Source organism: Labeo rohita, chromosome 19 (assembly GCF_022985175.1).
Source record: "Labeo rohita strain BAU-BD-2019 chromosome 19, IGBB_LRoh.1.0, whole genome shotgun sequence".
In the NCBI taxonomy this organism is placed as follows: Eukaryota; Metazoa; Chordata; class Actinopteri; order Cypriniformes; family Cyprinidae; genus Labeo; species Labeo rohita.
In genome coordinates this window covers 6533805-6555683 of record NC_066887.1, presented here as the reverse complement: position 1 = coordinate 6555683, position 21879 = coordinate 6533805, and the positions used below count along the sequence as shown (strand labels likewise).

The following is a 21879-nucleotide window of genomic DNA, read 5'->3' as shown; positions in this document are numbered from 1 at the left end:
GATTTAGACTGAAAGAAGGTTTTGAGACCAAATCGTATTTGAATCTAGAGACACAGGTGTGAACTCTTTGTGGAGAACACCCTAGCAATGCCCTGAAAACCACCCATAACACCCCAGGATTGTTGTGTATACCACACAAAATGCCCACACTAGCAATGCCTGACAAAACCCTAGAACACCCTAAAAATGCCCGGAAAACCACCCAGAAGAGCTTAACAATAGCCTATAAACTACACTGAACACCCTAGCAATGCCCTGAAATCCTCCAAGAACACCCTAGCAGCATCCTGAAAACGTCTCAGGTTACGTATGTAACCTTGATTCCCTGAGAAGGGAACGAGACACTGCGTCCTCTAGGGGTCGCTACGGGGAACGCCAACTCCGTGACCCGTGTCTGAAGCCTACACACAAAAACATCAACAGCGTTCGCCGGCAACAGCTTATGACGTCACTTCCGGCGCGACTCGTCGCTGTCGGTGCGTCACTACCGGTGCGACTACAGTATAAAAGGATGCTGGTAGAACATAACATTCGCTTCTTCGTCTGAAGCTCACATCCGAAGCGTGGCGATGAGACTAGAGGATGCAGTGTCTCGTTCCCTTCTCAGGGAGCCAAGGTTACATACGTAATCTGAGACGTTCCCTTTCGAGGAAAACAAAACTGCGTCCTCTAGGGGTCGCTATGGGGAACGGTTAAACCCACGCTGCCATCCTGAGGGGAGTGCCTGTCATCATAGAGGCGAGCACTAAGTACCAACTCCCTAAGCTTTAAGGGAGTTGCCCCTGAGACGTAGTGACGGCTGTCAGTGACATATCCCCTACGGCCAGAGCCTGGGCTGCATACCCCAAACTTACCTGCAAGGGGTCAGAACATGGACCCGGGGTGGCGTGGAAACAGAGGGTATTCCTTTAAGGGGATACGGCCAAGTGCCTAGGATTACCTAGGTTGGCATGTCACCCAGGAGCTACTGCAGCTCTGCAAGGTTCTCTCAGGAGCCGTACTACAGAACGCAAGTGGTAACTCCCTGCTCAAGGAGGTTGAGCGTGAATAAAGAGCGCGCTGGAACTAGCAAGCCCCGTGAAGCGGGTATGAGAACGTGTCTGCATCTCACAACAAGCAATAAATGCGACAATCTCTTCTAACTCCATTGAGAGACGATTTTTCTCTTAGTCCTCACCATATATGCACAGCCCAAAAGCCGTATGAAAGGTGCGGGTATCAGAGCGTGCTTGCCTCTCGCAAGAGACAAGCAAAGAATAAAATGAGCGCAATAAACTCCCACAGGAGCAAAGAGCGCTTGCTCCTAACCACACACAGCCAAAAAAACTATCAAGAACACCCTAGCAGCACCATGAAACCTTCCAAGAACACCCTAACAAGCCCTGAAAACAACCCAGAAAGCACTAGCTGCAGCCTGAAAACCAATAAGAACACTCTAACAATGCAAAAACTTGGGCAAGTAAAGGTTTTCTTTTCTTATCTACTTTAATGCACATGATTCTTAACAGGTTTTGCTTTAGGACTCAATTTTTACATTGGACTTTGTTTATTGTACAAAAGTTAACACAACATACTTCATATCAGATTTACATTTGTACATTTTATGCATTTTTGGTGTCTTATGCGAAGTGAAGTATATTGCATTCAAGTTATACATTTTAGCATTTCCATTAATTTCCATTTTGGGCTGAGAATCAGTGCCCACCACCTGGGCCTTCTATAAATTGAGATTTCCTTTTATTTTATTTTATTTTATTTTATTTTATTTTATTTTATTTTATTTTATTTTATTTTATTTTATTTTATTTTATTTATTTTTTTATTATATTGCACATTAGAAAAGAGAGAGAGAGAGAGAGAGAGAGAGAGAGAGAGATTACAACATTTGCTTACTAAACATGGTAAGCAAATATTTGAGTCTGGTCAAATGTTTAAGGGAAACCACTACATTTTGACTTGACTAATCATTCAAAGTAATGACCTGGACTGGGAGGAGTTTATCAGTGGGTCTAAAGTTTACTTTCTGTTTCAGATCTTTTCAACTGTGTGTATGTATATTTCCATGGTAAAAGGAGGTTTTTGTCTTTTTATTATCAAACTTTAAGGTTGGGAATCATGGAAGAGAGCTTCCCTTTTCGATACACTTTATTGGAATACCTGTTTACTTTGGTGGGATTGGTATTCTGCCTGCTGGATATAGCACTGGACATTTGGACTGTTGTGTCATTCTATCAGGATGGGGCCTATGTGTACATGGCTGTGATGATCTTTCTGCTGCTGGTCTCTTCAGTGTTGTTACAGGTGTTCAGCTGGGTCTGGTACTCTGATTCACTGGAACAGATTGAGACTAAGGTGGAGAAATTTGCAGACAGGCATTTATTGATCAAACCATTCCACTTCCTGCAGCTTGGAGTCTACCTCAGGTGACAGTTTTGCTTCTCATTTTTCTTTGAAAACACTTGTGAGGCAGAAATCAACTTTCACACACATTTTAAAAGAGAGCTTATTATTACTGAAAGAAATGTAATATATGAAATAATATACTTTTTGATTACAGTTGATTTGGGTTATCATTTAAAAACAAACTCACGTAAACACTTCATAATGTAGAACAAAATCCAAACTGTGACCTCACTATTGGCTATTGTTAAGTTTTGTTGTATTAAGTGTCACTTGAGTAAATGCAAGTACCTTGTGTTCACAGGTATGCTGGGGTGATAGAGATTTCCACAACACATTTTGTTCATCGCACTAATAGCTTTACAGAGGGTTTAGCTGTGTTCCTGAATCATGATCTTCAGATGCTTCGTCTATTTGAGACATTTTCTGAAAGCGCCCCACAACTCATACTCATGATGTCTATAATCCTGCAGAGACAAGAGCTGGAGCTTGTTACAGGTCTGTCTCAATACCAGAACACCACCTTTTTTTTTTTTTTTTTTTTTTTTCAGATCATAAGCTAATCACTCCATATCGTAATTACCTCATGACAAATTCTGACTCATTCGTACAAATTCATACAACTTCACTGGTACGACCCTGGTGAAAAAACCAGCATATGCTGGTAGGTATGTTTTGATGCTGGTTTAAGATGGTCCTTAGGTGGTTTAAGCTGGTCCTTTGCTGGTTTATGCTGGTCATGTTGCTGGTCAGGGACCAGCATAAACCAGCATCAAAACATACCTACCAGCACATGCTGGTTTTTTCACCAGGGGAATTTGTATGATTTCATTGACAGGTAGGTTTAGGGGTGGGGTTAGGTGTAGGTCATTCGCAGTGTTGCCATGTCTGCGGCTTTCCTGCGCAATTGTGCTACTTTAACACTGTTGCCGGGGGTTGTTTTAATATCCACGGGTTGAAGCGACCCCAATAACATCAGATTAGCCCCTGAAATTCGAATTTACCAAGCGAACCCCGACAAAAAAACACATGTATTTTCTTTCCCCCGAATGAACGGGCGACCCCCTCGAAACTAGTTTTTAGGAACAAATGGCAGGCCCGGCGTCAAGGGAGCGTCCCGGCGTCACAACCACCATATATATATATATATATATATATATTTTTTTTTTTTTTTTATTTTTTTTTTGATAAATACACACTGATGCCTGGTCGCGTGTCCTTGCACCGGGTGGCAATTAGGTGGATTTTATTGTGAAAACCTGGCAACCCTGGTCATTCGTACTAATCAATATGTATTGTGCAACTCGTAAAATACGTACGTTTTCGCTAAAATTGTATGAATTTGTACGAATTAGCCACCTCCTACTCGAAGCTTAATTATGCATTTCTATGGCAACACTATTAATGGCAAAGCATTTACAAGCTCACAAATTATAATGCTCCGTGGAATACACTTACAACAAAAATATAGGAGTCCTAAAATTAGGAATGACACGACCATAATTGTTAAGACTTTCTCCTAAATCTGCAATATAGGAACAACTTTTTGCCTTAAGATGTTTTGTGAATATGGCCTCAGCAATAAACACTCCGCTTAAACATGCACATTCAAACCAGTTGCAAATGTTTTATTGAAAGTGTTATCTATTAAATGCAATTAACAAAGAATATAATACCAATTATTAGGTAGTGTCTGTACAATATGTTTTTGATTCATTTGTAGGACTTGTTTTGTTTGAGCTTGGTTAATCAGGCCAGTAAGAGAATAGTAATTACAATAATCGTTTTATTTATTTTATTATAAGTGTCTACAAATAAAACTGATCTGAGATCAGCTAAAAACCATATAGATGCTGGTTCATGGGTTCACGGAGATCGCCCCTTGTGGTGAACCATAGAAATTTGAAAACTTTTCAAAGCATTTTCATGAGCAACAGAAACACGTTTCATATAATGCTTAATACAGCGCCATCTGAACAAGAATAATAATCAACATAAACATATACTATTTAAATACTAATGAAGTGGGGTTATTTATGCTTTTATCAGTGTTTTATGAATAAATGTGACTCAATATAACATTGCGACTACAGTAAAAACACTTTTACTGTTCTAAAAACACAGATTTGTCAGCATTATCAGACTTGAGGATGTTAGAATAAACACACGTGATCGTTGTCATGCGGTGAATCTGGCCAATCGTGAAACAGCCATGTGGTCATCAGAGCTCCTGCAGCTGCTCTGAAGAAACTGCGCCGGCCGAGTCAGTCGGCTGCTCTCGAATCGCTCTCGCGGTACTTTGATGCCACACGTGACAGTCACGAGGCGTCGGCGCTGCCTCAAGTCGGACAAAATTTCTAACCAGCATGCACTGCTTCAAGTTAGAATTTGATCGAGCTGCGCAGCGCTGCATTAAGTCGAACACACCTAAAGCCTCTTTTGCTGAAATCACATGACTTTGGCAGTTTGATACATTCTCTGAATCACTGGTTCAAAAGAAATTATTCTGTTAATAATAGAGAATGGGAACATGACGTCACCAACGCACGGCATTCTGGGACATTCGGACACGGACGCTACAGTCTAGACTGAGAAATAGTGGAGGTAGATGTTAAAGGGGTCATCGGATGCTAAGTTCACTTTTTAATGTTGTTTGAACATTAATGTGTGTTGGCAGTGTATGTACAAATCTACCCTATAATGATAAAAATCCATGCAGTGGTTTTTAATTAATCTGTAAAAATAATATCCCCTTTTTCAAATCAAACTGTTCTCAGATGCCTGTCGTTGTGCCGTCACACCCACAGAGGCCGCTCCCACGATAGTTGATTGACATGAGCGTTTTACCTCAGACCAGCTGTAACAGTCCAGTAACTTTCCATGTTTTGATGCCGGAGCAGGGATGTAAGTTAGACAAGAATATCTCCAACTGAGCGATTGAGGTGTTGTGTTGCTGGATGTAATAATGAACATAGTGGTCGTCATTTACTTTCGACATCTGAGCCTCTGAAGATGCAGTAGATTACGTTTGTTTGTGAAGGGAATGCACCTCCCGATCTACATATATCCGTCTATGTTTAAGTCCAGTAAAACTTATTGAACTTTATCCCTTAATGAAATTAGGGCGATATGACATATGATTAAATACATCGGCGTTTCTCAATTCCATTCCTCACGTACCGTCGCTCTGCATGCTTCTCTTATTTAACCCGATTCAGACAACCAGCTAGTCCAAAGAGAGCTCCATGACTGAACTGTGTTGCGATTAACATGGGCCCTAAACAATGTTCATTGCTCCCTACTCCCTGAGCAGTGGAAATCAGTTTAAGTTTACTTAGGAATATTCATTCATGGATTTACGCTACGCCACCGCCTGTATAGTCTTCACACACAGACGAAACTTAGAGAAGTGTGACACAATATACCCCTGTAAATAAATGCAATTTAATCTCATGTGTTGCACACTTTAAAGTTCGTTTAATGGAACATACGCTGTCTTCGAATTGTAATCAGATTCAGGGCGGAATATTTCGAGTTCGCAGGGCACTTACTTTTGAATAGAACAGACATCTGAGACAAACACAAAATGTGCAGAGCGATGGTTTAATTATATGATCAACTGGCTGAGATCAAGCTATAGTGTGTTTATTTTATCGGGCAGATATATCAGTGCCACCTAGTTATTAAAAACTGCAAAAGAGAAATTAATTCGGTCCTGTGTGTGGTACAATAGAAGGCGATGATTTCTGTGAGTATGTGATGTGTTTTGGCCACACGACTGAGTGCTCGAATGAACGCAATGGATTCAAATATTAGTACATTTATTCTACGCAAGTGCAAGCAGCTCTTAAAAATATTAAAGCAAATACAGTCGTTTTTTCCTCTAGTGATTTGTATTTATTGTCATTGTATGTCCTAAAACATGGCGGTGACTACCCACAATGCAATGCGCAGTGACGTAAACTCCCGAGCTCTATCCACAAGTTTCTGGGGGCGCTTCTGTAAAAAAGAACGTGGGTACAACTTCCGGTGAGGTGGCGGATGTAGTATACCAATGGTATTTTGTGTGCTAATTAGGGAAGAGGCTAAGTGTTTTTAGACCATTGTTTACTTTGTAAAGATGCACACGTCTATGAAAGATGCCATTACGTTTTTATAGACAACATATGCTTTTCTAATTTGTGTTCCCACATCATTAGCAAGTTTGGATCTCTAAATCTTAAATGACTGTCAGCTAGTGAAATGACATTTGAACTGAGACATCAGAGCTTGTGTTAAAGGTCACGCCAGATGAAGCCTCGATTCGAGGCTTGTTAACGCATAAATCACTTTCGTAAAAGCCTCACCTTCTGTCCAGTCACGTGCGCAATTCACTTTGCGTGTCCTAATGTTTCGACCCCCAGATCTTACTTTGCGAGTACATTTTCATTGGGAACTATTTAATGATTACATTTTTAAATACCCAGTCATACAAGTAATATGAAGAATACAATTTATTTCAGGAAAATTAAATATATGCCATATGCAATTAATATATGTGTACATTATTCTTCTATCACATACTGATAATTCGTACTGGCATTTAATGACACTGTTCAATGGGTAAATTAATTTATTCAACAAACAAACACACACACGTTTAAGCTTTTATTTGTGCATACAACATGGACCGATCTATGGAAATTGAGAAAAAAGCTTGACGGAGCTTTAGTTTTTTGGCTGCTTTTCTACTATAACACCAGATCGCGCTGTTTTCGACACTCTCAAAGCTTTGAATCTTTTCCTGAAACAGTCAGAGGAAAGTCTCGGTGCTTCACGCGGCTTCATTTACCGTCACTCCTGTCAACTGTTGAATGAATGAGTTTCACGTCCCGCTTGTTTACTTTGAACCGGAAGACGCTCCCACTTGTGGATAGGTTTTGAAGCTGCACAAAGCAGTGTTTAATCACTAACTGTGATTATTCAAAAGAACACCATCATTGCACGTGTAATATTGTTTCATTTCATGCAATGGTTTTTTATTACAGGTTTAAAAATCCTCACATCAGCTGCTGCAATTGCCAGTAGCGTTGCTATGTACCACCGCAGCATGCGTGCCTTTCTTCCTAAAAAAAGTAACATGAGCTGGATCTCCACTGGCGTCTACTTCCTGTGGAACTTGTTGCTGATCATTCCACGTGTAACTGCTCTGGCGCTCTTCTGCAGTGTATTGCCATGCTTCATCATAGCTCACTTCCTGTCCCTGTGGATGCTGCTGGTTTTGGTGGCCTGGAGACACAAAACAAATTACATGGAACATCCCGGTTGGGAATGGCTCTACAGAGCTACTGTTGGACTCATCTGGTACTTCAGCTGGTTTAACATATCCACCGGAAGCATGAAATTAAAAATGGTTCTGTATTATATTTTTATGGCTTTGGACACAATGCTGCTGCTGGGCCTCTGGTGCTGGAAGGTGTTTGAGTATGCAGGCTGCTGGAGCTCCTTGAATCCTTATGTAGTGATCCCGACACTACTAGGCTTGTACTTCATTGGAACACTAGTGAAAATGATATACTACAGATGGTTTCATCCCAACTGTGATAAAAAGAAAATAGTTGAACCCACTGAGGAAAGGGAGATCAGACTAGAGAGCGCATGTTTTAGGATAGAGGCAGACTCAGTTCCTGCTCAACCTGCTCCCGCTCAACCTCTAACTGCACTTCCCAACAGACATAGGAAAATGGCTGCTAATTTTTACTTTTAGTTCTACTTATAAAAGACTTTTTAAGTAGTAGTTTATCGTAATTGATTAAAATGTCAATTTTATTTATAAAATGTATTTATAATCTGTTTTTCTGCAGAGAATACCTTGTTTTTGTACAAAAACCTTTTGATAAAATATGGTAAGAAATGGTTTAACATGGCTGAAGAACACACCAGAGGCAGACGTCTGAATATTTGTATTTTACAAAATTATCTTTACGTTTATGTCTTTTTTTAGATTATAGCTGTTTTTCAAAAAGTGTTATCATTTGGAATCAATCACAGTAGGATCAAACAAGAGTGTTCTAAGAATCTAAAATCAAATTGAAAACCATCCTACAATATTTGATTCTTAAAGGGATAGTACACCCAAAAATGAATATTATGTCATTTACTCACGTTATTCCAAACCTGTAGGACTGACTCAAACTAACTTCCTTCTAAATATCTTTTGTGTTCCACAGATGAAAAAAAAAAAAAAAAAAAAAAAGTCACACAGTTTTGGTACAATAAATGTGAATAAATAATGTCGCAAGTTTGATTTTTGGGTGAATTGTCACTTTAAAGGATTTGGGTTTGATTCCATTAGGAAATTGTTGATATTTTCAGTTCTACTAGCATTCCTTCAAGATTTCTTGACGTAAATGTGTTGGAAGTTGTCAAAGGCTACGCTGAAACACATTTATTTACCTCATCTGTAAATGCTTAAAGACATTTTGTTTTTCTAAAAATATTGGATCTAATTATATGTACTGTAAGCCAGCTTATAAAGTGTTCACTTCTATTATTGGTCTATTTTATGTGCGTGTTGTATCTTGTGAAATTCCCATATTTTATTTTTCACTATGGATTGAACTGAATGGCACTGTTAATAAATTGTTTATGCTCACTTCCCATCTGTTTCTCACTAAAACCGCTCTTGTCAAATGTTTGAGGTGATCTATTACACAATAGTAAATTTTCACAATGGTTAGTTCCTGTACGTGGTCGTTGTGGCTCTAGTTTCAAATCATAAACATGGAGATGTCCGGTGTCACGAGTCTGGAGAGTTAGATATTGGTTAGCTCTTCAAAACGTGTCTTGTCATAGCATGTGAATTGAAGGTAATACTTCATTTGTTATGATATTACGTCAGTTCTTTCCAGTAATAAGGAACATTTCTGGCAGGTTTCCTCTGCACGTTTTGTGGATATATTAAATTCAGCCAGACTATTCTCATGTCCTTTATGTGTCAGTGTCCCAGCAGTCAAAATAATTCAGATTATGTCTGGAACTTCTAGTATTCATTTACATAACTGAGCATTAAGTACAAAGAATATGTGCCTTTTTATTTATGTTTTTCCTGAGGCAAGCAACAGTAGCTGTCATACATTAAGTTATGGATTTAAGCAAATATATGCATATAAATATATATGAATAATCAAATAAACACCATTGCAATGCACCCAGAACACACTTTTTACACTTACATAAATATCCCAATATCATGGCATTTATAGCTTGGTAAATTCATTGTCTATGTTGAGGAAATCCTCAGTATTTGGGCAAGTAAAGGGTTTCTTTCCCTAATGCATAACATGTTTTGCTTCTGAACCCAGTTTTTACATTGGACTTTGTTTATTGTACAAAAAATAAAATTGTAGTATTTATTCTATTAATGTGGAATTTTAATTGTTACCATGAATGCCACAGACCTAACCATAAGCAACATTATTAACATGACTAAAGCTGAATGGGACAAATATTGTATGGATATATTATCCATAAGTGACCGGTACATTTGCATTTGTACATTGTTTACATTTGACATTTTATGCAAACATTGCATTCAAGGTATTTTTATTTATTTATTTATTTATTTAGTTCATTATTTATTCATTTATTTGGGCTGAGAATCACTGCTTAGTACTGGAATTTATATTTATAAACTAAACATAGTGTGCAAATATTTGACATTTTGCACATTGAACAAATGCATGTGAATTTGGTTGCACATGACATCACTCACCACAATCTGACACATGACTAATCATTCAAAAGCATGACATGGGAGGAGTTATGAGTGGATATAAACTTTATTTTCTGTTTTAGATCTATCTAACACCATAAATCTCTCTACAAACAAACTGTAAGGTTTCTCACACTGGACTGAATCATGGTGGAAACTCAGGAGTTCTTTCCTTTTGGATGTTTACTGAAATACCTGTTTACTTTGTTGGGATTGGTATTATTTTTGCTGGATATAGCGCTGGACATTCAGACTGTTGTGTTATTTTATCAGGATGGGTCCTATGTGTACATGGCAGTGATGATCTTTTTGCTGCTGGGCTCTTCAGTGTTGTTACAGGTGTTCAGCTGGATCTGGTACTCTGATTCCGTGGGCAAAATTGAGACTAAGGTGGAGAAATTTGCAGACAAGCATTTATTGATCAAACCATTCCACTTCTTGCAGCTCGGAGTCTGCCTCAGGTCAGTGAGCGTTTTGCTTCTCATTTTTTAGTACACTTTATAATATTTTTAAAAAGACCTAAACCCTCAAAAGGATGAAGATGATGATATTTTTAATGATACCTCAGAGATTTTGGTGTCTTTATTCACTCATGTTCATTAAGACATTGTAACTATATGGATTAAGTGATTTAATTAAAGTCTTCCTAAGAGAAAAAATAACTTCATATGATCAGCAGATTTATATTTAAACGCTGATCAACACATATAGAGCTCATCAAATATGACGAAGGCTCTAATCCCTGGTGAAAAAAACAGCATATGCTGGTAGGTATGTTTTGGTGCTGGTTTAAGATGGTCCTTTGCTGGTTTATGCTGGTCCTTTGTTGGTTTTTGCTGGTCCTTAGCTGTCAAGGACCAGTTTAAACCAGCTAAGGACCAGCATAAACCAGCAAAGGACCAGCTTAAACCAGCACCAAAACATACCTAACCAGCATCCCAGCATCAAAACATACCTACCAGCATATGCTGGTTTTTTCACCAGGGATGTGCGCAATTAACAGACGAAAACAAATTTCGTTCTCTTGTGTCACACAAACACATTTCATCTTCCACAAGAACCATTAGGGTTTGTTCTAGTGTGTGTCTTCATTTGTGATTCAAAGTTCAGAGGGTTTAGAATGGCATGAGGGTGAGGATCCCTTCAATATTACTGTAAAAAAGAACATGGGTACAACTTCCGGTGAGGCGGCAGTAGAAGTATACCAATGGTATTTTGTGTGCTAATTAGCGAGTGGCAAAGTATTTTTTGTATCATTGTTTACCTTGTAAAGTTGCAAACCTTTATGAGAGGTGTCGTTACGGTGCTCAGGGACAACGTGTTGTTCGAAACTGTGCTCCCACATCGTTAGAAAGTTTGGATCGCTAAATCTTGAATGACTGTTAGCTAGTGATGTCACATTTGAACCGAGGCATCAGAGCTTGTGTTAAGGGGTGTGCCAGATGAAGCCTCACTAACTCTCCCCAGTCCCGTGCAAGATTCACTGTGTGTCGGTTTAACCCCCCAGATCTTACTTATTAATTTATATTTTTAAATACCCATTTTTACAAGTAATATGAAAATCACAAATTATTTCAGAAAAGAATATTTGCCATATGCACTTAAAGTGTACATTGTTCTTCAGTTACGTCATATAGTTACTCATACTAGCATTTAATGCCACAGTTTAATGGGCAAATTAATTTATCAAAGACAGACATTCAACAAACACACACTGTTACACTTATATTTGTGCACGTAACATGAGTCGATCTGTGAAATGTGTGGTGAGTGTTTCGTCTGACATTTTTTCTTTCACATGCTTCTGGCTGCTTTATTTTTTGCTAACCACCAGATTGTGCTGTTTTTGACTCACTTGAAGCTTTGAATCTTTTCCCGAAACAGTCAGATGACATGTCAGGGCTTTATGAGGCCCATCACTACTGTCATCTGTTGAATGAATGAGTGTTACATCCAGCTTGTTTACTTCGAACCAAAAGACGCTCCCACTTTTGACGCAAGGGCTCATGGGGCGTAGGAAAGCGCCGTTGTGCTACATGCGTCCCGTGTTTGAATCCCGACTCGAGGACCTTTCTCGATCCCGTCCCTTATCTCTCTCCCACTTTGCTTCCTGTCCATTTTAATCTGTCCTGTCATAATAAAGGCTAAAAAATGACACACACACAAAAAAAGCTCTCAATAAATGTGTATGAGAACTGGTATGGAAACAGTCTGGAGTCTATTTATTTATACATCTAAATAAACAAGTACTTCATAATGTAGAACAAAATCCAAACTGTGGTCTCACTGTTGGCTATTGTAAAGTTGTTATTAAGTGTTGCTTAAGTAAATGCAAGTACCTTGTTTTCACAGGTTTGCTGGGGTGATAGAGACTTCCACAGTGGACTTTATTCGTCGCATTAAAAATTTCAGAAATGGTGTGCGGCATAGTGTCAGAGAGGATGGGAAGCTGAAATATGATTTTCTGATGCTTCGTCTGTTTGAGGCATTTTCTGAAAACATCCCACAACTCACACTCATTTTGTCTAGAATCCTACAGAGAGGAGAGCTGGAGCTTATTGCAGGTCAGTCTCAAATCCATAACACTTGTTTACTTTCAGGTCATAATTCTTATGTGTCTCTGAACCATTCAAAGTGATTATTTATAGTTTTCAGTCATGTGAATGGTGTTGAGACCTGCAAAACATCAAATTAGAATAGAACTTCAATACAAGTTTCCATTTGTTTAAGCCACATTTTTTTTAATATCATCTCTCAAAAGAAGAAAAACAAAGATATGTGAGCAAACTGCAAATTTTGGGTATGTGTAATACACATCAGTGCAGTATTTCACTAAAAAGAGCAGGACACAGTAAGTGCGTCCCATTTTGGGATAGCTATGCACTATTCTGTGCCATTTAGTGTATTTAATGTCATTTTGTATTATGAGTGAGATTTAGTATGATTAGTGTGTTCACACTGAAAATTCAAAAAAGAAAATGTTGTGATATGGTAACAAATCTTTATGAGTGAGTCATTGGTTCATTCACTCAACCAATTCATTCCAAACACTGATTCATTCTGCAGCATCAGCATGGCTGTGATTATATGCCTCGCATATTCCCATGATATTGTTTAATTACATGCAGGACTTTTCCATTTCAGGTTTAAAAATCCTCACAGCAGCTTCTGCAATTATCTTTAATGTTGCCTTGTACCACCAAGGCATGCATGTCCATGGTTCTAAAGGATGCAAGATGAGCTCGATCTCCACTGGCGTCTACTTCCTGTGGAACTTGTTGCTGATCATTCCCCGTGTAACTGCTCTGGCGCTTTTCTGCAGTGTATTGCCATGCTTCATCATAGCTCACTTCCTGTCCTTGTGGATGCTGCTGGTTTTGGTGGCCTGGAGCCAGAAAACAGATCACATGAAAAGTCCTGGTTGGGAATGGCTCTACAGAGCTGCTGTTGGACTCATCTGGTACTTTAGCTGGTTTAACGTATCAAAAAAAGGAAGCATAAAAGTAAAGATGGCTATTTATTGTAGTTTGATGGCTTTGGACACAACGATGCTGCTGGGTTTCTGGTGCTGGAAGGTGTTTGAGTATGCAGGCTGCTGGAGCTCCTTGAATCCTTATGTAGTGACCTCGACACTCCTAGGTTTGAACGCCATTGGAATACTAGTGAAAATAATATACTACAGATGGTTTCATCCCAAATTACCTGAACCCAGTGAAGGTGTGCAGTTCAGACAAGCTGTAAAATATGATGCAGACTCAACAGATTCAACAGACTCAACAGACTCATTCCCGGAAAATATAGCTGCAGCTCCTGCGCAGCCTCTCACTGGAGTCCTCAAGAGGAGCAGTACCATGTTTGCTAATTTCTACTTCTAGTACTTGGTTGAACTTTTTGAAGATTCCAAGTTTGTATTAATAATGTATTTAAAATAAAGTAAACCACAGTGCAGAAGCAAAACCAGAATTTACAGAAAAACTGATCATGCTGACCAAACTGTAAGTCGTAGAGACTTAAAACTTGGAGGGAGGGTAGTACTCAGACCACCTACAACGTGACCAAGGCTCGTCCCAATTGGCCTGACATGGCTGCTACAGTGAACAAAAATACGAAATTGACAATAACTTCTAAACCGTCAGTCACAGGCTCAAGTGTCTTTTGTCATTGGAATCCTTGGCTCACGCTGGACAAAATGCATGCTGTGAGCCTGGCGAAATTTTCGGGTATTTTGCGAACTAGTCCTAGGTTTTCGCCCAATCAGAACCAAACCAGTGCACCAAAAGATATCAATAATTATCAAAAAAGCGGAACTTTTGACTCACTGTCACAAAGGCATGCCAAAACGTTTCAAAGGGGCAGGGCTGCTTTTAGTAAAATGCCTATGACTCCTGAACAGAATGAGATATCTTCACCAATCTTAGAACACTAATGTAAGTGCTTGATCTGAGGTCACAGGAAAAAATCACAGCGCTTGGCCACTGTGGCACTATTAGAGGGGAAAAACATAAAAATATAACTATGCAACCATTTGTCCTCTCAACTTGAAAATTGGTGAGCACGGTCTTGGTCTAAAGTGCCACAAGTGTTTATAAGGACATTTGCGTATCTCAAAAAACATGGCTGCCACTGGCCAATGAAATTTGAGCTCCTGTTAGCCAAGGTTAACAGAGGCTGATCAGAATGAAACTCTGTGGGCCTGACTCACGGCCCCAAAGCTCTGAGAGAAAATTGAAAGAATTCAGCCAATGGGGGGGCGATATTGTATTTTTAAGGGTGTAAATGATTGTACGTTGTGCAATATTTGTATCATATGATAGAATTCCTCATTCTGGACAACTTTGCCTCTAGAACCACTGCTGTTCATTAAATTATTTGTTAAATGATTGAGAAGATGTCAAGAACTAGTCCTAGGTTTGGAAAAAAAACACGCAGTACAATTCTTTGGACTCTCTAGGTCAATTCTTTGGACTCTCTTTTTTTGACCTCTCCAGGTCAAAAAAAAAAAAATTAAAATGTACCATTTGGGAAGCTATAATGGGGCTGTTTAGAAAAGGGTCCTGTCCAAATTTATCAAAAATGCTATAAAACCTAAAGGAAAATGTAAAACTTCACGAATCCTGGTGAGCACATGACACAGGTGATTCTAAACAAGCATGCTAAGTTTTAAGGAGATCGGACCACAGCTGGCACCATAACAGTCATCAATGTTAAAAAACATCATATTAACTGTATTTGCCAAAAATGCTTTTTTCAGTTATTGATTTAGGTGGTTACAGACTTGCAAAACAATATGTCTTTTTTCACATTAGCTTAAATGTTTTAAAGTGCTTGAACCTCTGTAACCGCTGCTTGCAGCTATATTATAATGTATTTTTGATCTGGAAGACTACTGGAGATCAACGTACACAGAACAATTTGTTATCAGCAATGTTATTATCAAAAGTTGTTTATCTAAGAGTGTTTTGTGATGACATGTTGTCATACTACTTTTGCACAGATTTCATTCAACATAGTATTGTCATGATACAATGTCCAGAACCAAGTGATCTCATAGTGATGTTGACATTTTCCCTGATTCTGTTGCTGTGTTTATGACACACTAATAGATTGTTTCATTTAAGACAGTGTGACATGTAAATATTGATTAAAAGGATAGTTAATTCAAAATTAATTAATTTATTTATATATTTAATTTTTTATTTATTTACTCACCCGAAAGATATGTCATACAATGTTGGTCAAACTGTTTGAAGACCAACTCTCTTTTCTAATTACACAATTTTTGTTGCCGTAATTTTTGGATGGACTTGAATATTCCTTTATTATTCTGATATTTGTGTTCATGTATAACATGTCAAATGATTGCACTTTAAATGACATTTCAGTTTTCTTAAGTAGCAGTTAAGCACTTGGTGATGTGTATGTGTGTGTGTGTGTGTGTGTGTGTGTGTGGATTTGGATGTACTTGATACAGTATATACAAATGTATATAAAAATGGTTTTATTTTTCATTGTTGTTGTTGTAGTATTGTAACATTACCTAATAGTGAATGATAAGTTTGGTAAGGGCCTGTACATAGTGTTTGTGGTTCTAGTTTCTTTTGAAATCACATGCGTGGAAATATCTGGAGTCACAATTCTAGAAAGTTAGATATTGATTAGCTCTTTAAAACATGTATTGCATGCAATGTTAATTCAAGCGAATACATCATGAGTTATGATATTACATCAGTTCTGCTCAGAGACTTTTCTGACAGGTTTCCACTGAATGTTTGGTGGAAGTATTAAATAAATTCAATAACTATTGCCATACTGTCTGTTACTTGACAGCTGGTTTTGTTCACCAAGTCTGATGGGAAGCACAACCAGGAATAATTTATTATTCTGAGGAAAGCATCAGTAGCATATTATTATTGTCATACCTCAGGGGTTCAAACTCAGTGATACTGTCTTCATATAGTAGACTTCAATGGGAGTCCAAATTGCAGTTTCAATGCAGTTTTAAAGGGCTCTACACAATTATGATTATATTATAAGTCATTTTCTAAAAAAAATAGAAATGTATACTTTTACCCACAAATACTGGTCTTGCACTAGCTCGAATTCACACATTATGTAGAAAGGTCATGTGTACATGGAGGAACTGACCCAGTGTTTACAAAGTGAATGTGCAAAGAAAATCAAACACCTTTTACAAGGAAGGTGAAACAACGTCGGGCGGATTTGAAATCGGAGGAGAATATGAGAATTTAGTTTTTCGCCCTACCCTACCTTTTTGAACCGATGTACACAGACAAAGAACTAACCACGTGTGACCTTTCCAATGTTCCATCAAAGAGCTAGTGCAAGACAAGCATTTGTGGTTAAAAAGTATATAAACTTTTGTTTTTAACAAATGACAGATTGTTTTGCTACATAAGACCATTTTTTCTCATGTAGAGCCCTTTGAAGCTGTACTGAAACTGCAATTTAGACCTTCAACCTGCTGATCCCCACTGAAGTCCACTATATGGAGAAAAATCCTGGAATGTTTTCCTCAAAAAGCTTCATTTCTTTTCAGCTGAAGAAAGAAAGATATGAACATCTTGGATGACATGGAGGTGAGTAAATTATCAGGGAATTTTTATTATGGAAGTGAAATAATATGGCCCCAGAGTTTCAGCATCAGCATGGCTGTGATTAGTGATGCAGACACAAAGCTTTTTGAAGCAATTGAACCAGCTGCGTAGCAAAATGATTAATTTTTTCAAAGCAGTCAACACAACACTAGTAACGCATGCTGGTCAGAACGGTGTAAATCCCAACTCGTCACATATTGATGCTTGAGCAGGACCTCTTTGGCGTCATTTCTGGACGCTCAGGATACCCCTTTAGCGTCATTTTTCGACGTGCAGGGTCATCCAGTAGTTTACATAAGAAACCCTTGGCGTTAATGTGTAATTATTAAAAATTTCTTTACACGTCACGTGTACAGACATTATAACGCGTGTACACGTAATTGCGTCTACACGCGTTATTTTGTGTACAGACGTTAATGTTTGGCCAATGGCAAGGCTGGAAACATCGAAATTTGCATAAAATTAATTAAACATATAATAGTGATGTAAATCTCTACATAATGACATGTCAATAATTAATAATACATATAAAAGTGACGTACCAAAATACGCACTAACGCACCTGGCGGCACGTCATTTTCTCTTTCCGGATATGTCAGCGCTATCTATTAGTCACATGATAATGACGTCGTATTATGACCTAGAAGGAGGCGGCATTTCAAAATACGTGCGTTAGAGGAGTCATGGCGAAATAAATTATTTTCAAATAAGAGAAAATTGCTGACTAAATGAACTGTATCAGAAATAAAGGTTAACCACTTTTTCAGTTAGGTAAAATTGCCAGTGACCAAATGTCTTAAGTTACCACATACCTGTCAACCAATGGGACATTACTTTAATTTATCAAATTTCCAATGGCATTATCAGCAGCAACGTTAAATCTTTGTATTAAATTAACGATACGATCCCTTCTGGAGCTCATCTTTGTTTACAACATAGTATAGGCGGGAGTTTCACAAAACCCGCTTTTTTCAACATTTGCCTGCGATTGGTCCGCACATTATATATTTTCCACTCAATCATAAATAACACTAAATTTCAGTGACATATATTAAAATAGTTATTTTGATTAAAAATATAATTTACAAACTTTATTACACATGTAAAAATACATATTTATTAAAATTAATTAAAATGTATTAATTGAAATACATTTTAAAATACAGGTGGAAAAAAAAAAGTTTACACTGCTTAAGTGATCCCAAAATTTAACATATGGCTATTGCCCCTTATTGAATGAGTTTTTGTGAAAAAGATTACGCTCAATAAAGCAATAAGCTTTAATAAAAAAAAAAAGTTTAGCTTTTGTAAAAACAATAACATAAAATAAATATACTTAAAATAAATAAAAACTTTAAATAAATATTTTTTCACAGGTGTATTGAACGCAACAACTTTGAACACAGTTCAACCAATCACAATCGAGGAACTGTTTTTTTAATTGCAAAATTGTACACAACAAGATGGGGAACATCCAGAGGGAACATCCAACAACATAGGGTACATCCACCATAAGTAATACAAATAATCAACATAAAACTGTAGACTGTAGTATCCATCTGCAGACCAGCAGCACTACCAGACAACGAGATTAGCATGGAGGACAACCAGGATTGTCAAAATGGGCCTAAGAGTGAATTGTTTACTTAATAAAATTATTTCTAAAATTATGCTGCTGCTGCTGCTGTGTGTGTGTGTGTTTAGATTTTTATTGAAATGTTTTGAGTTTTTATATAGAAAACTACGCGTCAGAACGTCTGTACACGAAATAACGCGTGTAGACGCAATTACGTGTACACGCGTTATAACGTCTGTACACGTGACGTGTAAAGACATTTTTAATAATCCGGCCTTCCATAATGTGCTGACGCGAAAGGCACTGGGAATTGTATCGTCATGATTAAATTATGGGTAATAATATTGATATTAATACATATTGGGGTGTGATTTTTATTTTTTTTCAATGCAAACAGTTAAAACAGTTTCATTTATATTACACTATTTAAACATTTAACCCAACCCCTGATCGTCAAAAACTGACGCCAAGGGGTCCTGACAATATGTGTCAATATGTGACGAGTTGGGAGTGAGAACGTGTTGCGTAAACAGTAACATAATAACATAACTTTTTTCAAACCAGTTGAAAATGTTTTATTGAAAGTGTGATCTATTACATGCAATTAACAAATAATATAACACCAATAACTATGTAGTGTCTGCATAATATGTTTTTGATTCATTTGTAGGGCTTGTTTTATTCGAGCTTGGTCAATTACAACAACCAATTTATTTATTTCATTACAAATGTCTACAAATAAAACTGATTTGAGATCAGGTAAAATCATACAGACGCTGGTTCATAAGTTCACATAGATCGCCCCTTAGTGGCGAGCCATAGAAATTTAAAACTTTTTAAAATCGTTATGATGTGATATTCTTTCATTTTATGCAATGGTTTTTCATTTCAGCTTTAAAAATCGTCACATCAGCTGCTGCAATTGCCAATAGTGTGCCTTTTTCCCTAAAAAAGCTTAAGATGAGCTGGATCTCCACTGGCGTGTGGGAATGGCTCTTCAGAGGTAACTTGGATAATTTGGAATCAGTCACAATAGGATCAAACAAGATTGCTCCAAGAATCTAAAAATAAGTTGAAAACCATCCAACCAAGGGAGAGTTCCCCCAAAACAGAATATTATGTAATTTACTCACATGTGTTTCCAAACCTGCGTGACTGACTTTTGTGGAACATAAAAGTAAATATTTTAAGAAATGTCTCAGAAGACCAGAAAACATATTGGTCTATGTTATGTGCGTATTTTATCTGGTGAAATTACCATATTTTATTTTTCACTATGGATTGAACTGAATGGCACTGTAAACAAATCGTTTATGCTCACTTCCCATCTGTTTCTCATTAAAACCGCTCTTGTCAAATGTTTGAGGTGATCTATAACACAACAGTAAATGATCACTATGGTAAGTTCCTGTACGTGGTCACTGTGGCTCTAGTTTCATTTCATAAAATCACATGGAAATGTCTGGCGTCATGAGTCTGGAGAGTTAGATATTGGTTAGCTCTTCAAAACGTGTCTTGTGTCATGTGAATTCAGGCTAATATTTAATGGGTTATAATATTACGTCAGTTCTTTCCAGTAATAAGGGACATTTCTGACAGGTTTCCATTGCACGTTTTGTGGATTTATTAAATTCATAAAGGACATTCTCATGTCCTTTATGTGTCAATGTCCCAGTGGTCAAAATAATTCAGATTATGAGAATACAGAGAATATGTACCTTTTTATTTATGCGTTTCCTGAGACAAGCATCAGCAGCTTATTATTGTTTTCATACATTAGGTTATGGATTTAAACAAGTCTATTAATATATGAATAATCAAATAAACACCATAGCAATGCACTGTAAGCTATCCAGAACACACTTTTTACACTTACATAAATATCCCAATATTGTGGCATTTATAGCTTGCTAAATTCATCGTCTCTGTTGAGGAAATCCTCAATATTTGGGCAAGTAAAGGTTTCCGGTAACACTTTAGAATACAGTCCCATCATTAGTGAATAACTACACAGGAACAAATAACTAATGCACTATTAACATTGTAGTAACCATTCATTAGTACTGACTGACAAGAAACAGTAAGTAATAGTGCTCAGATGATAGTAGTAGTTCACTATTAGCTAATCAGTAACTACTATTTTTTCATATCTCCCAAAGAACTACTAAGAAATACTATATACATGTTCATAATGATGAATGATGCAAAATGTATAATTAATTCTAAATTAAAGATCGTGGTAACCCACTAGTAATACCAAATACTTCAGAAGGAATTATTATTTTTTTGGATCCGTGTTCTAAAGTGAAGATCATGATAACTCTCTAATGACTGAAATCATTTTAAGCCATTGAGGTATATGTAAGGTTTTGGATAGTAATGACTCAAGTGTTACTACATACTTCAGAAGGAATTACTAATTATTTGGATTCTAAAGTGAAGATCATGGTAACCCACTAGTAACGACTCAAGTGTTACCAAAGCCATTGGAAGTATAACAATCCAGAACCTTACAAAAACCTCAATAGTTTTTAATGACATTAGTCATTACTAAGGAGTTATCATGATCTTCACTTTAGAATACCGATCCAAATAATTAGTAATTCCTTCTGAAGTATTTGGTAACACCCGAGTCATTACTAGTGGGTTACTATGATCTTCACTTTAGAATTAATTATACATTTAGCGTTATTTACATTAATTATGAACATATATATAGTAGTTCTTAGTAGTAGTTCTTTGGAAGATATTAAAAAATAATAGTTACTGATTAGCTAATAGTGAACTACCACGTTCAACTGAGTGCTATGATTTACTAATTTGTTAATCAGAGTTTCTTGTAAGTTAATATTGGTTACTAGAATGTTAATAGTGCATTAGTCATTTGTTCCTGTGTAGTTATTCATTAATGACGGAACTGTATTTTAAAATGTTACCAGGTTGTCTTTTCTTTTATTTAACATATTTTGGTTTAGGACCCAGTTTTTACAGTGGACTTTGTTTATTGTACAAAAGTAAACAGAATATGCTTAAAA

General features: G+C 37.2%; 1 protein-coding gene across 3 annotated transcripts; it reads left to right on the top strand.

Moving 5' to 3' along the window:
• The first annotated feature begins 1933 nt into the window (after positions 1 to 1933).
• Positions 1934 to 16426, top strand: LOC127182326 (XK-related protein 8-like). Of its 3 annotated transcripts, XM_051137590.1 has the most exons (4): positions 2758 to 2898; positions 10427 to 10614; positions 12506 to 12717; positions 13298 to 16426. In XM_051137590.1, exons 2-4 carry the CDS (start codon positions 10445 to 10447, stop codon positions 14026 to 14028), a joined length of 1113 nt encoding a protein of 370 aa, XP_050993547.1. In that variant the 5' UTR covers positions 2758 to 2898; positions 10427 to 10444; the 3' UTR covers positions 14029 to 16426. The 3 variants fall into 3 exon arrangements, with proteins under 3 accessions (XP_050993546.1, XP_050993547.1, XP_050993545.1); XM_051137589.1 differs by lacking the exons at positions 10427 to 10614; positions 12506 to 12717; positions 13298 to 16426 and adding exons at positions 1934 to 2423; positions 7428 to 10301 and having other exon boundaries at positions 2705 to 2898; XM_051137588.1 differs by lacking the exon at positions 2758 to 2898 and having other exon boundaries at positions 8154 to 10614.
• Positions 16427 to 21879: the final 5453 nt, after the last annotated feature.

Coding starts and splice junctions, on each gene's coding strand:
- LOC127182326 (XM_051137588.1), top strand. CDS start 10,301: ATGGTGGAAACTCAGGAGTTCTTTCCTTTTGGATGTTTACTGAAATAC. Junction 10,615..12,505: donor CAGCTCGGAGTCTGCCTCAG/GTCAGTGAGCGT, acceptor TTGTTTTCACAG/GTTTGCTGGGGTGATAGAGA. Junction 12,718..13,297: donor AGAGCTGGAGCTTATTGCAG/GTCAGTCTCAAA, acceptor TTTCCATTTCAG/GTTTAAAAATCCTCACAGCA.